The 22,258-nt window shown below is 42.4% G+C and overlaps 1 protein-coding gene across 6 annotated transcripts in view; it reads left to right on the plus strand.

The window, feature by feature from the left end:
* The window catches only part of DPP6 (dipeptidyl peptidase like 6), a 510,968-nt gene that overhangs the window by 446,084 nt on the left and 42,626 nt on the right, over positions 1-22,258 (plus strand). For all 6 annotated transcript variants that reach the window (XM_028749895.2, XM_028749897.2, XM_028749894.2 and 3 more), the window contains exons 9-10: positions 20,535-20,689; positions 21,672-21,769. In XM_028749895.2, the coding sequence (XP_028605728.2) occupies positions 20,535-20,689; positions 21,672-21,769 (253 nt within the window). The remainder of the gene's footprint in view (positions 1-20,534; positions 20,690-21,671; positions 21,770-22,258) is intronic.

Raw genomic sequence — 22,258 nt, forward strand, 5'->3', positions numbered from 1 at the left:
TAGCCACTCATACCTAGCTGTTGGCAAGATGTGCCTTTCGTAGAGATGCCAATTCTTTGAGTGGGGATGTAAGAAAGCAGCAATTTCCGTTCCAGCATGTGTCCATCACAGTCATGCTGTTTCCATTCTGCTGCAGTTCAGTTTCTACCAAATGCTATGTTATCCATCTAACTGTCTGCTGTTTAAAGTAACTATTTAAGTAATGTATGGAACTTTCATTCATTTCAATGCAAAGGAAACAAATGTCCAAAAAGCCATTAATTGCATTCACTGGATGACCTAAAAAGAACAAGAATGTGAATGACTGAGATGTTTCAAGTGTTGAGGCCCGCACCTTTTGTGTGCTTCTATAAACAATGTTTAATATTATAAGTCTTTCACATAAGGGTTCCAGCAGCTGAAAACTCTTTACTTCAGAAAACTAAGAAGCCCTCCAGATAAATTGAGGTAGGAACTCGCCTGTGGAAACCTGCAAAAGAGCCAAAATACAAAGAGATGAATTTTCGTTATTCTCTTTGCAACCTGTTGCTCGGTTAAAAATAACAGAGCTAGTTCAAGAGACCTTGTGACTTACTTAGGATGTGGCACTGGAATGCAAATATCAAAAAATCAGTAGCAGCATCAGTTATAGCTTGGCTGGATGAAAATACAGGCTCAAATGCTGAAATGGTGCCCAGTGGACATCTCCTTCTCTGGTGTTTGTGCAAAAAGGCAGGACAGAATGCCCCACTGCTTGAGACTGCATAAGCACCGGAGTATCTATCATTTAAATATCTTACGCAAAACAGGTGTTTGTACCAACAGTGTTCAATCAGTTCTTTGTCCTTTGCTACCCTTAGCACCAGGTTGTGTCTCAAGCATCATTACTGTGTCATTTCTGCTTTTAGGGTATGGAACCAGAGGGAAGGAACAAAGAGAGATTACCGTAGCAAAGCAATGGCTTTTCCGTAACCTCTTAATCCTTATCTGTTTCTGTGCCTCACATTATCATTATTTGATATTGCAACTTCGCAGTGACATCTGGTGGAAGAGGCCAGAATCTCACTGTTCTGGTTGTTGAATGTGTCAGAACTGTGCAGTATTATGGCCACATAAGGCTGGCCCTGTCCCTGAATTGTTAGAAAATAATGCAATAAGGAAATTCGTAATCGGGGTGACAAGATGCAAAGGGGAACCCACCCATGCATGGCTGGGGGACATGTGACCCTCCAAATGGCCTTTGATTCCAGCTCCCATCAGCTCCAGCCAGCCAATGGTGAGGGATGCTGGGAGTTGTAGTCCAGCAATGTCAGCACACAGAATTCAAGCACCTAATGGTTTTCTCACCTCTGCAAAACAAGCTTGCACCTTCTGAAGTTTGCTTTTCTGCACATCTGTTCTTAAAGATTTGGGAGGCTTGTCCCACATTGCATGTGGTCTCCATGCTAATAATCAAGCCTGCTTAGTGTGAAATATTAAAGTGAATATTTAGAATTTCCCACTGCTCTGTTTGTTGCCTGATCCTTTGCCGTGTTTGTCAAGTCAAATAGCTTTAGTTTCAAGCAGCATCTTTTATGTATTTTAGTAAAGGAAACAGACGGGACACTTTTTTTTTTAACTATCTATATTTAGTGTACTGTCATATGAAGTATTCATACAGCAGCCTGGGAAAAAGATCTAAGTGTGCAATTTTAAATTTGGGGACAGTCAAGACTTTTGATGATCTTGCTTCCTGTGTCTTTGGGGATTAATGCACATCCCACTGAAGTAAAGAGCTAAGCTTCCTTTGATTTCAATCATTCCAAATGCCAGCTTCCATTGTAAATTTTAAAATGCTAGGTAGGTGCGCACTCTCTCTCTCTCTCTCTCACACACACACATCAAAGAGCTCCACATCTGATTGAGACTTGATCAACACAAACAGCGTATATGATGGCAAAACTGTTTTCTGGTGGGTACCACTTCAGCTGCAGACCTTTAAGGTGGGGTTCAAATGCACCTCTGAGAAGCACTTACAGCATGCATAGGAACTGAGCTTTGCAGAGGGAAGGCTGTGGTTGACCCCTTCTCCCTGACATCTGGATGTTGGCGTGCAGGTGAGAATTTATATATGGAAAAGCATTCTGTGATATGATTGCCCATTGACAGTCTGAAGTGGTTTAGTCCAAGAAGAATTTTGTCGCCCCCAAAAGCTGAGCGCATCTTCAGATGCCCAGTTCATGCCCCACTCCTTTCTGTGCCACATGCTCCAAAGGAAGTGGTTAAATCCTTGACTAAGCCAGCTCCAGCGCTACCATTTTTAAATCTGATGAAACCTAATGCCCTGTAATCTGTACTTATTTATTTACTTTTATATCACAACCTTCCACAGAGCTAAGAGCATGACAAAAATCAAATCAAACTACCGTATTGGCCCGAATATAAGCCGCATCCGAATATAAGCCACACCTTTGAAATTTGGGGGGGGGGGGGAGAGAGAGAAATAAAAAGACAACACCCAAATATAAGCCACTCCATTAAAATTCTGCAGGCACTCACACCCGTTCCGTTTTACCGTATGTCTGTTTCAGCAGCGATACTGTAAAATCCCATTTTTGTAAGGTCGTGAATTTAAGCCGCACTTTAACTTTTCACGGTCGGAATTTGGGGGGGAAATGAGGCTTATATTCAGGCCAATATGGTAAATTGAAATGGCCCTTCTTCTGCCTTCATCTTCATAACAACCCTGTGATTCCTACTATTGAGCCTTTAAGGAGACTGTTGGGTTGGGTCTCTTCCAACTCTACAGTCCTATGATTCTAGGTAGATGTAGGTGAGAGATGGCAACTTCCCCGAATGGAATTCAAACGCAGCTATTCCCAGGCCAAACCTCTAATCAATACAGCATATACTGTGTACTGTGGACTGCAGTCACGTCCCACAAGCCAAATTTGGCCACCAGACTCATTGAGTGCATTTCCCAGTGCTGCCCTTGGCATCTCAGCACAGAACTAAAAGCAAGATGCCAGTAGAGAAACAGATCACTCTGCTCCCTAGCGCCTGCTTAGCATAATCCAAGAAATGTTAGACGTTTACATCCCATCGATATCAATGGGACTCAGGTGCAGAGTCAGGCCGTGTCACTAATGAAGTCAGCCTTGTCAGTCTGCATTTGCGAAGGTTCAGCCTACCATCTTCAGTGCTCATTCCTTTCATGAGTAAGAGTCATGATGGCAGGTCAGGAGGAACAAACAGACGTTTTTCCATTATTCCCCATGGTGGTAAGCATGCATCATTTGCTCGGAGAATTTTAAGTAATATTGCAGCTACAATCTGTCCCTGCTGGGTTTTTAAGCACCATTCAACTGCATGAAAAACAGTAGTCATTGAACACACAGACTTCATTAAGTTTATAGCAGCTGATGTTTCATATTACTGAAAGCCAGAACAGTCTACTCTTAAAGGCTCAATAGTCCTTCACTTGTCATTTGAAATATTGGGGGCTTTGCTCATTAGAAAATGCTGGCAAATCTATGGCGATTAGCAATAATGGGAACAAGAGGCTTAAGAGCGCATTTGAGAACATATGAGCTTGTCTACATGCATAAATTGGGGCAAGCAGGTGGCATTGCTACATTACCAAATTGAGAGGTGCAGAGCGCAAATTGTGCCTTCTGACCGACTTCCCTCTGTCTGAATAGGTGCTGTTCAGTGATGAGAGCAAAAACATTTTGTGCACACTCAAAGGCACTCTTTTTATTATGACTACTACTAATAATAATAATGTTCCTGTCATTGCAGTTTGACTTCACTTGCACAAGACGTAATCTGTGTGCTCTGCATTAATCAATCTGAAACAGGTACCTACATCCAGATTCAATATTCACAATCACTAATGCAATTAACTGGTTCCTCGGTCCATAAGCATGCACTGAAAAAGTGGGCGCAAATTCACCTTTTTCCTGCCTTTGCTAAGAGTATGACCGAGTGATTGAAAAGCATTAAAGGGTAACTAATCTGCATTAAGTGATTTTGAGTATGCACCATTAGATACAACCGTGGAACTGTTTATTCCCTGTTGAGCTATTTTGGAACAAATGGTATATGCAGGTTGGAAACCAATGTTGAATATGCCTTCCAGCAAATGAATGGAGATGCCCTGGATTCTCATACCCTATTTTTTGCAGAGCGAATTTTCTTCTGGAGTAGCAATGACAGAGCTCCCTTCTCCATCACCATGGTTTCATGGGCCTCATTCTGAAGGCTGTATCATTCTTGAGCACAGATTTCTGAATGTTACATGCCACCTTGTGGTAAGACTTGAGCTTTTCCCACCCACCCCATCAAAATAACTTCAATGATACCATGTTTAGAAGCCTGTAAGAAAGCGGGGGAGGGCATATAATGAGCAAAACCAATCAGCAATCTAGCCTTAACTCATTTTACAAGCTCCACAGGCTGCCTTTAGGTTTCAAAGCAAAATATTTTTGTTTGTTTCTCTGGAAAGAAAGTTAGGGTTTGCTTTCTCCTTGAGACAAATCTCCCTCTTGGGTTTTCTGTGTTCTGTAACATGTTGACGCAATGAGTGGTGTATATTAGGGCTGCCATATTTCAATAAGTAAAAACCAGGACACTCCAAAGTCGTTGAGCTTCTTTTTCAAAAACACCCCCCCCCCAAAAGGAAATTTTCAATTGATTTGCCTAAGTAAGATCCAAGACAAAGTGCCACCTTTCGGAAATCCCTCCCCCGCCCCCGGACGGCAATTCCACCTTTGAAATCCCAGTAATGTCTGGGGGAATCCAGACATATGGCAGCGCTATGTATATATGTCAGCGGGTTTCCTTCCTCTATCCCCAAATCATTGTAGAATTTTGCATGACTTCAGCTGAATGAAATTAATAAAAAGAAAAAAAATAGAGTGTGGGCATTTTACCATTTGATAGGATGATCAAAATGAAGAGATATATGAGAGCGTCCTTTGCCATCATCCTGCACACTGGTAGAAAGACCTCTTCTCCAGAAGCCTGCATGTTTGCACATTCATGCTAAGCAATGGTTTGGCAAAGTGCTGTATGTGAATTGAGCCGGTGCATAATTACAATGGAAATTACTCCCACAAGATACAGTGAGGATTGCAGACTTGGATGGCCTTAAATGAGAACTGGAGAAATTAGTGGAGGATCAGGCTATCATTGGGTGCTAGCCATGATGGCTATGATCTGTATCAGGCATGGGCAAACTCAGCCCTCCAGATGTTTTGGGACTACAACTCCCATCACCCCTAGCTAACAGGACCAGTGGTCAGGGTGATGGGAGTTGTAGTCCCAAAACATTGGGAGGGCTGAGTTTGCCTATGCCTGATCTGTATCCTCCACTGACACAGGCAATATGCCACTGTATACCAGTTGCTGGAAACCAGAAGTTGGGAGAGTGCTGTTGAACTCGGGTCCTGCTTGCAGGCTTCTCATACACATCTCCTTGGCCATCAGTCCTTCTCCAAGTGTCTATGGCACTTACATTTTAGCTTATGGTGCCTTGGCCTCTCTCAATTGTTATTATGTGCTCCCACACTTAAACTGCCTAATTCTCTGCCTTCCCAGCTAATTTTTCACTAGTTTTTTCATCTCCTGGGTGAGAGGACATTGTTCTGAACCGAAGCCTCTTCAGCTCCTGTTGGCTTTTCCCCACATTCAATTTAAAAGCTGCTCTGCCACCTTATTTATTTATATATTTATAAAGTTTTAACAGTCTGGATCCATCCCCATCCAAGTGGAGCCCAGCTCTCTATGCTCCTAATGATCAGATAACTCACTACGAGGATCCCTCAACCAAATGTTGAAGAATCATCAGCATGAGAGGATAACTGTTCATCCACCAAGGAATGGGTCCTTTCTAAGGGATCGTTTCCCTTTTCCTCAGTGTGAAGCCTTCCTAGGAGCTGTCATCCTAGGAGCATCACATTGCTGAAGTCCTCGTCCACTAATCTCTCTGCCTCTCAGCTTCTCTAGTCAGCCACCATGGCCTCAGAGGAACAAACCTGTTCCCTGAGGTTAAGAGTTCATTGCACCAAAGACACACCCACGATTTATTTCCAGCAAGCCAAATACAAACGTAACACTAAGCCAAACCGTATCTTAGTCATGCGTGTGACATACAGTTCCATAAACTAGAAAGCCCCCACACTCCTGCTGGCTTTGTACCTGTATAACTATTTTTGTAGTTTATTCAGTTGGGGGCTTAAAATTTGTTTAGGTGAAAGAGACGTGGGACACAGTTGTGTGGCCTCCTTGCTCTACTGCAAACCAATTCAGGAGAGAAGGAACACCTGAACTTAGTGCAGGGAATTTATTTCCGCATTGGGTTCGCTGCTTAGATTATGTGAGTCTAAACATACCCATACATTCAACACTCATGTACAGTGGTACCTCAGGTTACATACGCTTCAGGTTACATATGCTTCAGGTTACAGACTAACCCAAAATAGTGCTTTAGGTTCTAACCCAAAATAGTGCTTTAGGTTAAGAACTTTGCTTCAGGATGAGAACAGAAATCGTGCTCCGGCGGCACGGCAGCAGCAGGAGGCCCCATTAGCTAAAGTGGTGCTTCAGGTTAAGAACAGTTTCAGGTTAAGTACAGACCTCCGGAACGAATAATAAGTAATAATAAGTACTTAACCTGAGGTACCACTGTATTTGATTGTCTGTAACAGATATGCAGTGGCCCTCTCCCACTATTAAGGAAGGTGGAGATCCCACACAATTCTGCTGGTAATTTGAGCAATTTGTGTCAGTAAATGATCAACTACAATATATACAACTCTTATTTCCTACTTTAATCCAGATCATTCTAAAAATCATAGCACCATCTTGTGGTAAGATAATTCCCACACCGTGCTTTTCTTTGAAAAGGTTCCAGCTGAGAATAATATTCTCTAATTATGTGAGAACAGTGTAAATCCAAATAACATGGCTCTAATTAAAAATGATTGTTACTGCAAGCCAAGTTCCAGGGCTTGCTTCTGATCTGTATTTGGGGCAGCCCTGATTTCAGGAGATGGCAGGGGGATAGGGAAATCTAATTTTAATTTTAAACCATTTCTTCTCTTGAATTAAACAATTCATTGGAGAGAAGCAAGGTGACCAAGCAACACATGCATTTATTTTTGTTTTTATGGGGGGAGGTTATTTCCTTAACCTATTTTTAAGTCTTTATTTATAGGATGCCTCTTTAGGGTTACTCCTTTCAAAACAACTCACCACATGCTGAGATACCAAAAAAAATAATACTTAAAATTATGGTGTAAAAAGCACATCAAAAAGTGTAAGGACAACCACAGCTAAAAATAGTATCAACAGTTTTATTCAGTTTTATTTCATTCAAAAGCTGAGCAGAATAAGGAAAAAACAACAACCATAGAGTTCTCCTAATCACCCAAAGCATTTTATATTCTTTCTTGAATGAAAAGCTCCATCTCCTGCTATTTTTGTTGTGATTAACTTCAGGTTTCTCCGTTTTGAAAAATAATTTATTGTGGCTATGGCATGGTTTTGGTTGTTGTTGATGATGTATTTGTGGCCCAGTCTTAAAGCATAGCACCCACTGAAACCCCCTCTTCTATACAATTATTAAAAAGTGCAGGAGCCCCACCCTCGTTTTCACTGCCCCCCCCCCTGGTCTGGACCACATCACTTCAGGTTGCTTTGATTGTCTGCTCCCCCTCTCTCAAAAACAAAATGAAATAAAATCCTTCACACAGAAAGCAAGATGTCAAGCAGAAGGTTCCCTGTTTCTTCTGGCCTTCTTCCTGACATGCTGGTTTTCCCTGTGCAGGGATCTTTTCAGTGCACGTAGCATTAGAGCATTCCATCATGGGGCAGGTCTCTATCTCCAGACCTGTGGCACAACTGAGATGTAAGTTCACTGCCTCTGATCTTCTCAACTTAGCTGATGGAAAGCTCGCCTGTGACTTGTCGTCTGCCTGTTATACTGGTAGTCTAGCACTTATCACATCACTAATTGACTATCCCAGGGACTGTTCAACATGCTAGAATTTGGATATAAGCCCGAAACACTTTCAGCCCAACTTATCTAATAATAATACCTAGTGTTTGCATAGTGCTTTCAAGAGTTCAAAGGGCTTCATGCGCATTATTATTTGTTGTCCTTGCAGCAACACAACTGAACCTGGCTGGGTAGTCTGTCTCAGCATGACAGCTTCATATGAAATGGTTCTCTCTCTTTTAACCTAATAGATCATATATCACATCATATCATATCATCTCATCATACCACCATTATTGTCAGTCAATATATTTCCCCCACATTGCAAATGGTGTTGGGAAGGCCAAGGCAAAGAGAGAATGGCTTACTTACAGCCACTAGTCCATTCATGGCAGAGGCAAGATACAAAGCAGGGACTCCCTGGTTTGTTCAAGGTCAAGGTGGCGTACGTGGTTCTGCCTCTCCATTTTATCCTCACAACAACCCTGTGAAGTAGGTTAGTCTGAAAATCTGTGGCTGGCCCAAGGCCACCCAGCAAGTATCATGGCTGAGCAAGGATTTGAACCCTGGTCTCCCATGTCCTAGTCCAACACTCTAACCACCACACCATACTGTAGCCCTGTTTCCTACCCACTGTGCTATGCCAACTCTGGGCTTTCCAACGGACTGCCATTCTTCCTGAGTGCCATCCCCTCTGTGCAGTCACAACATCTCAGATCGATGGAGAAATGCTCTTGATTATTCCATTCATGAACATACAGATTACCCCTTCCCTTGGGGACATACCAGACTAAAGCAGCTTTCAAAAGCAGCCTTAGATCTTTTTCCTTTGGCACTCTTTTGAGGGTTGGAATGAAGCTGTTAGGAGTTTATCCATTCTCTCTTTTTTTCAATTTCTGTTTTTTACACGAGCTTTGTTTTTTAATTAGGATGGGAAAGATATTGAAAGGGAGGGGAAGTCAAAAGGTGCACGATCTAGTGATTTCACTTAATTATAGCATACTTTGATTTGGCTACTATTAGTCCTGCTGCAGTAGTCACACCCAAACCTTAAATAGCTTTAATTGTCCTGGTTTGCCCCCAAGATTCCTGGGAACCCTACATAGTTTGTTAAGGGTGCTGAGAGCTGTTGGGGGACCCCTACTCCTCTCACAGAGCTACAATTCCCAGAGTTCCCTGGGAAGAGGGATTGACCACTCTGGAAGCAGATTCCCTTGGAAAAGTACCACTAATGCAAACAAATAATATCAGGGTCCCAGGTGTAGTTTCGGCAAACTAACCTCCTGTGTGAGTCCCTGCAGGTTTCCATTACATCTGAGCCAGGCAACTTTGCTTTTTCAGTTTTACAAGATTTAACAAGGTTTTATGTGCTTCGTTGCACATAAGCATTTCAAAAACAGGAATTTTGAAAACAGATTTTTGCAACAACAAACAGATTTGGATATTATTGCAAAGGGACCAAAAAAGAAACTAGCAAGTTGATTCCTTTGCTGCAGTACTTTTTGAACATAACAGCAAACCAGCAGAGAATGGTTTGTATATATGCGTGCGTACACCCTGCGCCCTAGGGTAGAAAGGGATACAGGTTGCTTGTAAGCAGCTGCAGCGGCAATTCAGTGAATTGCTAAATATGCTTAAGCCCCAGTGAAATAAACAGAGCACCAGTGAGCTTGAACACATGCTGGATTTCCAGCCTCTTGTTATTTCCACAGTGGAAAGGTAGGAAGCTGCTGTGTGCTGAGTCAGACCATTGTGGCCATCCAGATCAGCCTTGCCTGCACTGACTGGCAGCAGCTCCTCAGGGATTCAAGCAAGAGGACAGTTGGACAGTCCCAGCACAGTCTGTCTGGAGATGCCAGGGATTGAACCTTGGGTGTTTTGCATGCAAAACAAAGACTCTGTCACTGGGCTATGTGCCTTCTGGAATTAACGTACTGCCCGCTTTGCTAGGAGTAATTGATGGGATATGGGCTGGTGTCAGGCAGGATTTTTAAGAGCGTTGAAGGTGACATGGCAGAGCAAGTCATCTGGGCTAAAAGAAACCACCCCATTGGGCTCCTCTTTTGTGCTTCCAGATGGCTGCCCAAGCAGCCAATTCCTTGCCTTCAGCCCCATGAGCCAACCCTATATGCTTCACTGGCTGGGGTCCTGAAATAGCCAGGTTTTGTTGGAAAATTCCATTCCACCTTAAGTTGCAGATGTGTGAGATTGTTACATGTCACATGTCTGTTTACGTTCCAGCACAGTATGCTGGGAACTTCCGTTGTGTATTGCTTTTGCTTTTGACTCTCTCTCTGAAGAGACGGCAGTGAGAGACGACATGTTTCTTTTGTCCTGATTTATGCTTAAGAAATCCGTAGCTTGTTAGTATGTTTCCACAAGCCTCACACCTGTTCTGTTTGCACAGTATGCTCTGCTGATATAGTGTGCTCAGGCTTTGAAGTCTGAGTTGCTGATTTGCGTCTCACCAGAGGTCAGGGGTTCATCACGGCTGGAAGGGCATGATCCAGCTGAGGGCTAGCCAGCTGGCATCTCGACCCCCAAAGGATGTCGACAGGTTTTACCTTCTGGTGGAAGGAATTGGGCCGTAAAACAACCCTTTGACCCAGTCTAAGTGAAAAAGCTCTCGTTGTTGGAGTGCAGAACAATGGCCAAGAAGAGAGACCACATACCCTCTTAGGTGCAGAGAAACTGCAGAAAAGCTTGTACCTTGAGCCCTTATGGTGGTTGAGAGACTTGTACTGTGAGGCTGGAAGGATAAATACCCACTATCCACTACCCTGAAGATCCTATTGCCTTTTGGTATGTTTGATTGCATGGCTTATCATCGTCAACCTTACTTAGATACCTGTTTGTACATAGGGACTGCATATATTTATCCATACCTTTACATTGGGATTGATGGAATATTTGCATTGTTAGTATCAGCTGGCAATGATTTTCTCCCACTCCCCCCCCCTTTAAGTTATATTTGCAAACATACAATAAAAAAGCTTATACCTTTTTATGACATGCAGGTGTTTCAGTATTATTAATAATAATGCAGAAAAGAAACAAGAATGTCCTGAACTGTACTCCTGTAGGTGTCAGAACTAGATTGCAGAAAAACTACTGGTCTGAATTCACTCATATATTGAAATGTAGAGTTAATAAATGTCTATTGCCTCTCCATGTGAGCTGCCATTCAGCACTGTTGAAATGCATGACCTAGCCATTACAGAACCCAAAGATTATCTGTAATAAATATATCACGCACTACATCAAATCTGAGTGGCAGTTCATGCTGGAAGAAAATTGCAGTGAGACTGGAAACTGTGTAGGTTGAAGGGAAACATGGTTGTTTTTCTTCTCTTTGTAAGAGAACACTATTGATCCTTTTCAATGGCAGACAGGGAGTAGGGATCTGATAGCGTGATCTTGCTGCACGAAGGTTAATGAAAGCCTTGCATCAAATGATATTAAGAAGCAAAGACATGAAAGTTGAAGACAAGTGGTGCATAACCAATTCAAAGCTGAGATTCCAAATATATTATCCCCTAGAATAATTCACAGATCCTTGGCTGTTGCAAACCAGCAGTGATTGCTAGGGTGGCCCTGGATTATAATCTTAGGCTTGGATCTGGGTTCAGATCCTGGGTTTCTTGCAAACATTGCATGGCTTTATCTATAAAGTGAGATGATAATAATAACATCTGTTGCCATGAGTAACAAAAACAATAATTATAATGAGCATTCCTATTGCACTTTTATAATCGCTTCACACATATCATTTATTAAATTATTTTAAAATATTCATATACCGCTTTTTCATTAAAAAATATAGCAAAGTGGTTTACAACAAAAGAACATAAAACCAAATAGTAAAGGCCATATTAAAAAGTTAAAATCAGGCATCAAAAAGTTAAAATCAGTTAAAAAAATTTAAAAAGTTAAAATCTTAATTGCTGGAACAGGCCTGGTGGAATAGAAAGGTTTTCAGCAGGTATTTAAAAGTTTAAACAGAAGATGACTGCCTTCTCTAAATCTTACAACCATCCCTGTATAGTTATCCCTACGGTACAGATGTACATTACAAACTGGCACACAAATTCTCTCCCCTTTCACATTTTTAAAGCACTTGACAGCTTTTTTGTATTATTTTTTATTTCAAATATAAAAAATAAATACATAGATAACAGACACATGCATTAATAATCACTACATAAATCAAATAATATCAGACATAATAACCTTAAATAAAGGTAAAGGGACCCCTGACCGTTAAATCCAGTCATGGATGACTCTGGGCTCATCTTGCTTTACTGGCCAAGGGAGCTGGCGTTTTGTCCGCAGACAGCTTCCAGGTCCTGTGGCCAGCATGACTAAGCCGCTTCTGGTGAACCAGAGCAGTGCACAGAAACGCCATTTACCTTCCCGCCAGACTGGTGCCTATTTATCTACTTGCACTTTGACGTGCTTTCGAACTGCAAGGTTGGCAGGAGCAGGGACCGAGTAACGGGAGCTCACTCCGTCACGGGGATTCGGACCGCCAACCTTCTCATCGGCAAGCCCTAGGCTCTGTGGTTTAGACCACATGTCTACATATAAAAAAGAAAAAAGAAACAAACAGAAAAAAGACAAAATAAAGACAATGACAAAAACAATATAAGATTCTTCCATTCAATACTATTCAGTGCGATTCAGTCCTATAGTAGTATTTCTCATATAGGATACCTTTCCATATGGATTGAATCTCTTTGCATGTTTTAATTGTTGTGGACTTCCATCTACCTCATAACAGTTCATTTTGATTTAATCCCCCCCCCCCGTATTTAATATTTTCGCCTCATCTTGGTATGAGAGAGTGATGTGTCTCTATAAACGGAATTATTCCAAACAGAACCAAATCTTAGAGGTGGAACCTTGTTTCATCAAGTAACTACTGAAGCATTTCCACTCTTTTTAAACATTATCTGCTGACTTATTTCTTATTGATTCTGTCATTTTGTGAGCCCCCCACCCCCCGCCGCCCAATAAATAATCTGGAGGTTATGCCATTCCTCTCTTGATGAAATGTGCTCGCTCTTCCAATACTTTGCCACTAACACTCTAGCTGCTGTTACTGCATAGAGAAATCTTCTTCTTCTTTCACTTGGAATGTTATTTGTTAGAATCCCTAGTAGAATTGCTTCCAGGTTTTTATTGAATGTAAACTTTAATATTTTTTTTCATTTGACAGCTTTCACCAGTCCCCCTCGCCAATATTCCATGCACTGATATCTATGTACAAAGCTGAACATTCATGTTAGACCAAAATGATTTTTAATACAGCTGCAGTAGCTTACCTGAGTACTTAAGCAGGCTGTCTTTATGTATAAGTAAATATATTACCATGCTCTTTATGTTCCTATATAGAGCATGTATTTCTTACATATTCTCTGTTGAACCGTGTTACCAAACACAGCAGTCCCATCCTGCAGTTCTAAAGGAGCAACCAGGGAAATGGAAAACTTTCCATCAGTCCAAATGTGTAAAACCCTGAATGCTCTTTTTCCTTTTTTTCCCCCTTCTGCCAGCATGCAGCCTTAAAACTCATTTGGCATTTACTTCACCATCCAATTAAGCTCTCTCATTTCAAGTTTTCTGATTGCTTGGTGGTGAGATAAGTCGGCTGTTAAAGAAAAGCCATCAACAAAAATATTTGTACCCTCAGAGGAAATTAAGCATTGTTTTAAAATAACAACAATGCAAAGTTTGCAAATACTTACCAGCGTTTGCACTGGTTGCAGATTTATCTGCAAGTCTTGAGTGACACACCATGGCATTGCGTATCTGCAGCTGTTCAACAAACTTATGAAGTTGCCTTATGCTTAATCAGATGTTTGGCTGTGAACATAAGCAGAGACCGGCTGGATCAAGCCAATCTAGTCCAGCCATTCTAAGCCAACCTGATGTCTTTGGAAAGCCCACAAGCTGGACATGAGCACAGCAGTCTTACCCTGCTGCTGTTCTCCAGGAAGTGGTATCCAGAGGCCTGTGATCCTGCTAGTAATATGTAGCTACTGTGAGTAGCAGCCATTGATAATCCTCCACAAATTGCTCTAATCCCCTTTCGTAACCACGGTTCTCCAAGGTCTTTCCTTAGCCTGCTGCCAGATAACCCTTTAACTTGAGGTACCAGGGACTGAACCCAAGTCCTTTTTCATGCAAAATATAGGAGTGCTTGGTAAGCGCCCAGCTATATCAGCCCACGCATCCATCAAGTAACAGCTTTTCTGACTACAACATTGGCCAGACAGACCAAAATAATCTCAGGTGCCATTTCGTTGCCCATTTCCACAATTTTCCAGCAGTGATGAGTCCATGTTTGTGGATGATGCTACATTACTAAGGACGCTGGGGGAAATAAACTCCAAGCAGGCTGCAGTCCATCTGGGTTTTTGCCATCTTTAAATAATTTGCTCTCATTTGCAGGCATTACTTCCAGATTATTCATTGGGGGGGGGGGCTCACTGCTTACTTCCCTCCATTATGAGAACCGTGTTTACTTCTCCCCTGTTGTTTAACCAATTGCTAATCTCCATGGAGTGCCGGTGTATTCTGCTGCAACTATTAAGATTAGAGAGGAACTAATGGTCAAACATTCTTTGCAAGTCCATGCATAATATCCGTCAGATTGTTTTTGTCCACACCCTTGCTGATGGTTTTGAAAGACAGTGGGTCAGGATTTCCTTTTGCAGACACCATTATGTCCTCCCCCCACCCCGAATTGAAAACAAGACAAACATAGCATCATAGACAGCACAACTCTTTATTTACTCGAGGAGAAGGAAAGAGTGGGCTGCAAATGTCAAGCTAACCTCTTCACAGTCATGCTGTTTCATTATCAGACCTTAGAGTCATTTTCTGTTCCATCTGTCTTCTGGTTCTCTCCTGCTCCAGCTTAGAGCATGCTACTTACTCTGCAGCATGCAATCCTGGCTCTTCCTATCCTGTCTCAGAATCAGAGGCATAGAAAAGCTATTGCCCGGCCCATTTTAACCAATTAATTGATGAGATTTAATTAATTAATTGCTTGATGCTCAAGCAATGCTTTCAGTTGCCAAAAATCAAGATGAACTAGCTTCTAAACATCACAACACTTCAAGAGACATTGTAAGACAGCAGCAGTGGCTGGTGGGTGGAAGGGTGGAAGGCAGGGAGGTCAACGATAGCACCAAAGGCAATGACAGCCAGCCAGCCAAATAATTCTAGTTTTGTGCCCAACCTCATCTTCCTCCCTGCTGAGCAAGGGGCAACAGTGAGATGGAAACTGATAGGCATTGCTACCTCTAGGTCTCGTTGTAAGTCCTGGTTGTAAGGCAGGCTGGTTCCGGCTGGGAGAGGGTGGACTGAGATTGGTGCGGTAGTGCCCCGTTCCCACTCATGGAGCAACCTGCACTGTAAAAAATGGCATAGCCTATTGCAAATAGTGTTCTCAGTTGCCGTATACAGTCTGTTACAGATGTCCTGAACTGCCCTGTATACCTGAAGGAGCGTCTCCACCCCCAGCATTCAGCCTGGACAGGAAGGTCCAGCTCCAAGGCCTCCTGACAGTTCTCTCATTGCGAGAAGTGAGGTCACAGGGACCAGGCAGAGGGCCTTTTCGGTGGTGGCACCTGCCCTGTGGAACACCCTCCCATCAGATGTCAAACAGGAAAAAAAACTACAGTGGTACCTCGGGTTAAGTACTTAATTTCTTCTGGAGGTCCGTTCTTAACCTGAAACTGTTCTTAACCTGAAGCACCACTTTAGCTAATGGGGCCTCCCGCTGCCGCCGCGCCGCCACCATGCAATTTCTGTTCTCATCCTGAAGCAAAGTTCTTAACCCGAGGTACTATTTCTGGGTTAGCGGAGTCTGTAACCTGAAGCATATGAAACCTGAAGCGTATGTAACCCAAGGTACCACTGTATACAACTTTTAGAAAACATCTGAAGGCAGCCCTGTGTAGGGGAATTTTAAATGTTTGTTGTTTTCTGTTGGAAGCTGCCCAGAGTGATTGGGGCAGCCCAGTCAGATGGGCAGGGCACAGATAATAAAATTGTTTTTGTTGTTATGTGAACAATCCTGGAACCCTGGCTCCACTCTGAAGCAGTTACTTTGCCATTAAAGATGTGCCACTACATGTTTGGCAACTGAGAGTGTTGTTCCTAACAGGCTGTTTACTGTATTTATTTGCAGTAGCCTGCTATGCCCTTTTTCTCCATCTTATAATGAATATTGTACGCTATTATGTTGTTTAGAAGCTGGCTTATTGTAATAGCTGGCAACGGAAAGTGCTCTTTGGCAGCTAAGTTGCATTCACCTCCATGTTCTCATTTTCTTCAGAAGTTGTTTTTTATTTTGTTGCTGCATTTGTATATAAGGATATTTTCAGTAGAATCTGCAGAGTTTTTGTCCTGACTTTTAGTCTTGAGTGGTGAGGAATGATCCTTCCCTGTTTCACTCCTCTCACGACATAACTGAGCCAGGCAAACAACAACAGCAACACTTTGTTCGATTAGTTGGCATGTAGTAGCAATAGTAATGAGAGAAGCTCACGCCCTCCAATAGCAGTGTTGATGTGGAAGGATAGCTAATTTTGTTGTAATGGCAACAAATTGAAATCAACTGGACTTGTCAATAAAAATTGGAATTTCATCCTGTACTCAACACAAAGTGGTTTCACTGCAGGGATCCCTGGGGATCTGCCTGTATGGATTCTGTTGCCTTGAATTCTTGGTGATTTAATGAAATGGTCAAGCTCTGAGCTCCCCTTAAGGCATTTTGGTGCTAGGCAACCAAATACAAGCAACCAGATACTAGAGTCACTGGTCCCTCTCAAGCAGTCCTGCCTGGTTCTGTGGCAGTACAACAAAACCTTCTTCAGCTAGGGATGTTGGAGGATTCCAATGAAAACGGGAGCAGAAATTGCTAACATTTGCTTATTTGTCCTCTATCCAAAATGGAAGTCAATGCAATCAGTATTTGCTCTTTCTGTTGTTGTTGTTGTTGTTGCTTTCAGTCTACAAATGATACATAACTGATTACATTTTCATCCATTTGCACTAAAGTGAATAGGGGAAATGTAATGGCAATGTAATTTATGTAATTAATTACACAAGTTACGTAATTTTGCCGCAGCAAACAATGAGACAAATAATGTAGTTTTGTGGCAGTAGACAAGTTGCAGCCAAATGGAAACAGCGCTGCGTGAGACAAACACAGGGCAGAACAGAGAGCGGTGCAGACTAGGGTTGAAGAAGAATGTAATTCTATCTCCAGTTTTAAGTGAATTCGCATTTCCTGGAATAATATCTTCATTAGAATGTAATTGTCCTTCAAATTTCTTCTGGATTTTACAGTGCAGAACATGACTCAAAGATGTGCCAAAATGCATTGCAAAATTTCTTTGCTAGGATAAATGTGTGCATGAAGCTAAAATGTATATTTTAAATATTCTGTTTGTGATAAAATGCATTTTTAAACATGTAAAACATTTCTCTTTGCTTGGGTTTTTTAAATTCGGTTTGATATAAACATATAACATATGATCACATGCAAAATCAACGTGGACCAGTGTGACATGCCAATAGCCTGACACGCCCAGACACTGCAACCTTGCTTGTGGGCTGTGGTTTTTGTATAGGACCTATAGTAGAGTGACACAAACAGGAAAGGTGTTTCAGGACTCAAGTACGATGTTATGAGTTCGGCTTTCTCCATTAATATAAATGGACCTGTAACGAAATGATTTTGGGTGCAACGCTGTCGTTCGTCTCCTGGTCTCTTTCTCTCTAGCCTTGTGAATGTGATAGACAGCTAGTAGTTGTTCCAGTTTTTAATTTGGACACCGACAGAGGCAGAGAGTGCTGAGAGGGTCTAAGCTGGAGTTAGTTGGACTGGAAGCAGCCTGGAAGATGCCTGCCTGCTGGAGTCCAACCTGCTGTTTTGTAATCTGATGCAGCCCTGTGGTTTCCTGCCTGCCTTTATTTCTTGCACTCCCCTCTGCTGACACGTTCGTAGGTAGAGCAGATATTACAAAAGCACCATCCATCTGCAGTACTCTTTCATTCATTCAATGGAAATGAAACACTATAGGGATGAGCCTGAACTTTCCCCACTTCCTGAAGGTGTGGAGCACTTAACAGTCTCCTTATTCTTACTCTCTGCAGTCACTTTCCGACTGCCCTTGTTCTTCAGAGGCATGTCCTTGATGTTTCAAAAGCTAATTGCTTTTTTTTTTTTTACTGGAAAAGTATGTCCTCCTTATAAATGCAAGCCTACAGGTTGAATGATAGGATCCATCCACAACCTTTATCTTAGCTGAAATGCGTTTTTCTTTGCTTCATTGAATGTTGTGAGTGCCTTGGAGTTTATCTTTGTGCTGCAGGTTTGTTTTATAGGGCATTCTGCATAAAGTTTTTGCACTGTGTTCTGAGGGAGACAAATAGCTGGAAAATACTAACAAAAGGGCTAGGCAGTCTGTAAATTGGTAGCGAAGCTCAGAATGTGCCATGTGTAAGTCATCAAAGCAGGTAGGACTTTTGAAGGCAGGCAGTGACAGAATAAAAAGAAATGAGTTTGAACAAGACAGAGCTGTTGTGTGCTCTGAGCTCTTGGGTTTAAGAGGCTGGCAGGCAACTTGCTCTGGACAAAGTTGTGCTCCCCTGGTAAGAGCAGGCCTGTAGCTTGGGTCTAGCATTATTAACAAAGGTTCAGTAGTGAGTAGACATGCCTATATCCAGTTCCAGTTGCTTCTCCTGTTCCTGCTCCTTTAGTACAGAGCTGACATAGCCACTGTACGCCATGCTCTGGTAACTTCAAGACTGGATCATTGCAAATCACTCTATGTGGGTCTGCCATGTAGTAGAGAGAAAGAAGTCACATTCTAGTTCTCCATACAGGTCTCCCACTGAAACCAGCATAGCATCTAGGTCTGTGCTGCACCATGTCCACAGTCCACAAGTGAAACTTTGAATTCACAATGTCACGGGTCTAGTCCTCCACCCCACTAACTGTAAAATGCTAGAGGAGATGGGCCAATGCTCTGACTCACCTGGAGATGCTGGAGATTGTACCTGAGGCATGCAAAGCAGATGCTCCACCATTGAACTACAGTCCTTCCCTGCTGTAAAATTATATGGTCATTTGGAATACAGGACCGCAAAATGGGCAAGAGGCTGTTCCCATGGTCTTGTTAACTTGACTTATATTACACTGTACTGCAGACACACATAGCCATTCACAATTTTCTGAGCATGCTTTATGCATTTGATTAAGCAGGCTGTTGCCTGCAAAGTTCATCATACACAGGGCCGGCACACCCATGAGGCAAGGTGAGGCAGTTGCCTCGGGCAGCAGGACCCACAGCAGCAACAGATCCTGATGTAGCTCTTTAGTCCCCTCCTTGTTCCTTATGTAGATCTTCACTCACCCTTTCTTCCCTGGTGGGGAGGGGGAGGCTGCCATTTTGTGGTTTGCCTAAGGTGCTGAACTATATTGGTTCGGTCCTGATCATACATATGTACAGTCACAAAGATGCTTCCACAATGTTGCTATTTTGGCAGGTCCTTTTTATGTTTGTAATTTCTGCAGGGTGACATGACTCGTCTGGAATTGCTCACGCGAGGGGTCCCCTTTTCATAAAGATCCGCCACGCTTCAGTGTCCACAAAAATCTAAGCAGTAAAATTCTCGTGTGGAAATGTCCTCCAGAAAGCCTGCATTGGGATCTCACATGATCGTCTCTTGAAGTGCTTCATTAAGCTTGAGAGATCTGAGAAAGATGTTTGCAGAATAAAGTAATTCCTGATTAATGCTGAAGTGTCAAGGACTTGCCAGCCCTCTCGTTGTATTCCTATCAGGCATTTAATTGCTGAGCCGTGCCTGATTATAAAAAGCTTCAAAAAAAGGAATTCAAAGAGAAATTCAAAGAATGAAATGAAAACGAGCCAATGAAATATTCCGTGCCCAATGTTTTTCTTGCAGAATAGAAGCTAACACTACGTAGGCATTAATCCCAGAATGGAGGACTGATTATATCAAACTTGCTTATTTAGTTGGGTTTTGCATGAGCCCCCCCCCCCATCTGATCTAGGGACCCAGAGAAGAAGTGCCTCTCCTTTTTCCCCTGCCAACCACATGGGATTTTGAACCCTAATATTAATGTTTAAACATGCAGTTGTGAAGGGGGTAGAAGGAGATGCATGCAGACTTCCTATGAGTCTCGTTCTGTGCCTTCTTCTTAGTGTCAGGCTCCCCCTCCCTTCAGGTGGACCCAATCCTTCCCAGAATGATCTGGGGCAACCTCAACCCAATTTGGCCAAATCCCAGGCCTAACTGAGTCAGGATTCGTCTGGATCCAGTGCACAGCCCTAATATTTACTTTTACTATGTTCAATGGAGCTTACTCTCAGATAAGTGGCCATTGGATCGCAGCCTTAGAAACAACCTCTTCCAAAGTAATTTTCCTCCCTGTGATGTGGTGTACATAGAGCTCTCCACCCTAAGTTCCCACGCTAACAATTTTTTTGGATCTCATGATCTTCTTTTCTTCTTTTTTTTATTTATGTAGAGGAGATCCTGAAGACCCATATTGCACACTGGTGGTCCCCCGATGGCACAAGATTAGCGTATGCAACTATCAATGACTCCAGAGTCCCCACTATGGAAATACCTATGTTCACAGGCAGCCTCTACCCTAAAGTGGAGACCTATCATTACCCAAAGGTAGGATGGATTTGATCTCTTTAACACCTGTATCTTTTTACTTCCACCTGGTTAAAATACAAGAACATGTAGCAACGTAACCAGAAAAGCCCATTAGCTTTACACGGAATACTAGTAAACAAGTCATCCTAGTAAACAAGTCTTCAAAAATTACTAGACTGAAAAGAAATTACTAGCCTGCTGAGGGCTGCTGGAGAAAAGTTAAAGCACTATATTTCTGTGTTGAGCTCATATCCACACCCCATATTTATGGTACATGGCTCTCCTCAAAGAAGCCTGGGAACTGTAGCTTACAGAGCTACAGCTACGGTAGCCTCCAGAGCTACAGTTCCCAGGATTCTTTTGTGGGAACTCATGTGCCTTAAATGTGCATTTAATGTGCTTTAAATGTGTGGTGCAAATGTGACCTTTGTTTCTATGCAGTCCATCCCCTCTTTATATGCCTGCTCCCTTCTTGCATGGGATTCCATGCCCTCACCAGCCCCTCGTTCCTGCTCATCAGTGACCACTTGCCTAGTGATTAAATACAAGGCATCTTTAACCACAGCCCTAATCACTTGAGATCCAATTGTATGACCATATATAGTTCGTAGATGGTTTTCCCTGCAAAGCCATTCCGTGGCTTCCAGTTGAGCAGAAGGGGCAGAGGGGCTGGGGTGGTGAGAGGGCTGTTTCACCTTTTATTTGTCAGCTGTTTTTTTCACTCTGGCTACTTTGCATGGGAATTTTTCCCTTCTGAAGCAACCATAATGGCTTTGTATTTTAAAAAAATATAATAATCACTGGGGAACAATTGCAGAGCTATAGGTAGCGTGACATTTCTGAGCTACATCTGCATTCTCTCTGTTTTTCTAATCCTTAGTCCGGTTCTGAAGTTTGCCAAGTCCAGCACTAAAATCCTCATTTATACATTCTTACTTACAAACAGAATAAATCATTTATTAAACACTTTTTTACCATTCTGTCTTCTTTTGTCTTCTAGGTTGGGACAGAAAATCCGAGCATTTCCTTACACGTCATTGGTTTGAATGGGCCTACTCATGATCTGGAAATGACTCCTCCTGATGATTCAAGAATGAGGTTTGTGCTGTACTAGCTACTTGTGGCAAAGACCTGAAGTTGTTACCTACCACTCCTTCCATAAAACCTCCTTTGTCTATTATTATTGTTTCTAATGCCACTGTCTTTCCCCTCCTCTCTTCTTGTCTTGAGCGCTTATCTGCTTTGATGACAGAGAGGCTTGGGCTATGCAAATTTTTCATGGCCCCTCTAGCTACCGTTGCAAAAACTGCTAGACTGAAAAGAAATTACTAGCCTGCTGAGGCCATTAAAACATCCGCTTGTTGGCACAGATCAGTCCAGGGGTCTCAGAAGGGTTATTTTAAAATGAAAATCCAGCTGATAACACTCCATGCCTATGGATTGCACTGTGGCTGTAAATTAAAGACCAAACAGCTTTAGTCTATTTAAAGGCATCGGTTAAAAAAATTATTTGATATTCAATTTGAATCCTGCTCTTCGGCAAAGAATAGGCTTTCCCATTTGATCCTCACAACAACCCTGTTGAGG

This window comes from Podarcis muralis, chromosome 12, assembly GCF_964188315.1.
Source record: "Podarcis muralis chromosome 12, rPodMur119.hap1.1, whole genome shotgun sequence".
NCBI classification, from domain to species: domain Eukaryota; kingdom Metazoa; phylum Chordata; class Lepidosauria; order Squamata; family Lacertidae; genus Podarcis; species Podarcis muralis.